The 3,036-nt window shown below is 33.7% G+C and overlaps 1 protein-coding gene across 1 annotated transcript; it reads left to right on the forward strand.

Annotated features, from left to right (window-relative positions):
• The first annotated feature begins 2,624 nt into the window (after window positions 1–2,624).
• LOC142643307 (small ribosomal subunit protein eS28z/eS28y-like) lies at window positions 2,625–2,822 on the forward strand. Its single transcript, XM_075817876.1, has one exon. It carries the CDS (start codon window positions 2,625–2,627, stop codon window positions 2,820–2,822), a length of 198 nt encoding a protein of 65 aa, XP_075673991.1.
• Window positions 2,823–3,036: the final 214 nt, after the last annotated feature.

A 3,036-nucleotide genomic window follows, 5' to 3' on the forward strand; every position in this document is an offset into this window, starting at 1 on the left:
TTACTACCATTTACAAACACAAGCATGGAACAGTTGTTCACTATTCTCGAGATTGAAGAGTTGCAAAAGCCAATTTCGTGACAAACTGACAATGACCAAAAAAAAAATCTAGCGCTACAATTTTTGTACAGTAACTTCGTTACAAATATGATATCGCAGTTTGTGATCAGTGAAGAAAAAATAATAAATAGTTACTCACATTCTATTATATCAAAAATATGCCAAAATTCTTGACCTAAATAAGTTAGACATCATAACAAGTAATAGTAAGTCCACTCACAAAAATCCTCTCAATCATTCAAGCATGTCCAACAGTTTCTCCAATTAGTTCTTTCGAATTGGAATGTGTCAACATGTTGCATTGCTTCATATTCTTCTTCTTTTTTTCTTAATTTCATAATTAGAGAAAATAAAATATGAATCTGTATATCTTCATTAAAAACGTAAGACATGCAAGTTGAGTTGAGTTTAGAAGGCTCTTAACAATGTGCTATTTTAATTTATTTTCCCTAGTGTGCCATGCTACTCTTGGACTCCTAGTCCCTTTAAAGCCAAGGGCCAAGGCCCAAGAGTGATGGTGTAATCATTAGGCAATTGGGTGTTTGATAAAATACCTGATCCATTATTTGGACTTGAGATGAGGCTTTGGGCTCCTAGGCCTGGTTTTCCTTGGCCCAAATAATATACAGTAAATCCCAGTCTAATTGGCCTATCTAAGGCTAATTTAGTCATTCTATTACCATGTCAGGTTCCTCCTCTACTTTTTGATTATTTGCGTTTTTAATTTCTCTTAAACAAGGAGCATTTTTATTTAACCAGCGTGAGTGATCTCTTGGCAATCAGGTTTTTTTTTTTTTTTCCTCTAATCTTCTTTGTTTTATGTTGCTGTACATTAACTGTTATTGAACTTTTATGATTGCTTTTAATTGATTGTGAGGCAAATAACAATTTGAAATATTAGAACATAGGTTGTTTGGATTAGGATCTCGAGATTTTTTTTTTATAATTTTTTTTTATTTTGAAAGCAAAATCTCTTAAATTCAAATCATATATACTGTTAAATTTACACCAACAATTTTAGATTAATGATATAAAAAAAATTCAAATCCAAACACAATATAAAATTTTTAAATGAATATTTCTCTCTTTCTTTCCCCTAGAAATTGGTACCAGCATCTCAACCGTGCTGTTGAATTTTATTTCAACCCAATTTTGCATCAACTTAGAAATTAAATTATTTCTTTATCATCAGATATATAAGACTTCCCTCTTTTCTCGAGACCTAGAGGAATCGGAGATAAGCTTGGATCAGAGGGGGGCGGACTATTCTTATATTAAAAAAAATTACTTGTATTTATATCTTTAAGAATGGGCCGGTACTCCTACCTATAGGAAAAAGAGCAAACCTTTATGCCATAGCTGCACAGCAGGAGTGAAACCAAGGAGTTCTCGCTCAGTAGTTAACCTTGTTGTTACGTCCACTTTGAGTTCAAGGGTGGCATCCTCAGCAAGGAAGGGTCCTCTTGGAAATGTACCCTGCTCCTTCTAGAATGCTAGTATCCTTGTTCCTCTACTCGCAGGCAGGGCTGCTCTTGCTGCTCTTGCTATTGTTGCTAGGGTCCTCTTCTCCTATTGGTTGCTAGTCCCGGGCTTCTAGGACAAAGTGTAAAGAAAAGAGTTATAGTTCTTCTGATTAAGTATAGAAAGAGGAGTTTCAGAATGAAGTGAGCCGGCTTCGGCCAACGAATGAAGTTCTTTAGTAGATTATCTGGGCATAGTTGAGTTAGGAGCGAGGGAGTTGGAGTTCCATTTACTAGCTATATCCCCTAGTATCCTCTTCTTTTCGGGAAAGGTCAGTTACAACTAGGGATAGAGGACAGTCACATTCCTATTAGTAGGGGGAGGCCTATACCAACAATCAAGTAATATTTCTTTTTGTAATTGTAATTTTTAAATGTATCTAATTATTTTCTCAATTATTTTTATTTTTTTGTTATGTAGCTCAACCGATGGCGGTATCCCGCACACCTCCTCCTCTTTTTCTGAAAATGGCAATTACTTCCTACCAACTCTTCGCCACGTTTTGTGAATTCCAACTTTATTAATTTGATTGAATTTTTCCCCCCTCAACTGGCCAAAATTACTCTATTAAATAAATAAATAAAAAAGTTGGTGTTTTGAATTTGGGGAAAGATTCAGACTGACATAAGAGCTAATTAATTCAGTGAATCCCAACCGAATAATTCTCGGATTTTGAAAACCCAGTAAGAGTTTTAAGGTGTACATGTTTTAGTAACCAAAAAACAATGGAATAATGAAATTAGTTTTTGTTTCAATTTCAAATGGCTGTATAAAGTTTTTGTTTGTTTTTTTTTATTTATAAATATAATAGCACTTGAACCTTTGATGAGTGTAGTAGTATAAGGATTGCACTTTATTATCTGATTAAGATATTAATGTATTTCTCTTTTGTGCTATTTGGATTTCATTTTAAATATCTTATTGGAGAATAAAAGACTTTACTAATTATACTAAATAAAAATAAACGATATCATAATGGTGACTAATGATAATTCTTTTGTAACAATCCTCTTGTTTACTTTTTTGATCAACAGCTATGCAAAATGAACACTTACGTGAAGCATGCAATTGTGACGAAAGTTGTTGGTAGGACAGGATCAAGAGGGCAAGTTACTCAAGTGAGAGTGAGGTTTACAGACGATACAAACCGCCAAATTATGAGGAATGTCAAGGGACCAGTTAGAGAAGGTGATATCCTTACTCTTCTTGAGTCAGAAAGGGAAGCAAGAAGGTTGCGTTGATGGTTTTTTTTTTCTTTTTTTCCTATGGTTCAAAGAGTTTTAGTATCTATGAACATTTTGTGAAAATGGATACTTTGTTTGGGATGCTATGGCAGATTTTATTTTAGAATAAATGCTATGCAGTTGGTTAAAACAAGCATGTTTTGCTTTTTGCTCTGGTAAACCATTTATATCTGGATTTTGATTATATATTATTATGCTGCTTTAGTTATGC

The sequence above is a fragment of the Castanea sativa genome, chromosome 1, assembly GCF_040712315.1.
Source record: "Castanea sativa cultivar Marrone di Chiusa Pesio chromosome 1, ASM4071231v1".
Lineage (NCBI taxonomy): Eukaryota > Viridiplantae > Streptophyta > Magnoliopsida > Fagales > Fagaceae > Castanea > Castanea sativa.

Excerpts from the sequence above, each read along its gene's own strand:
- LOC142643307 (XM_075817876.1), top strand. The coding sequence starts at position 2,625 with ATGAACACTTACGTGAAGCATGCAATTGTGACGAAAGTTGTTGGTAGG.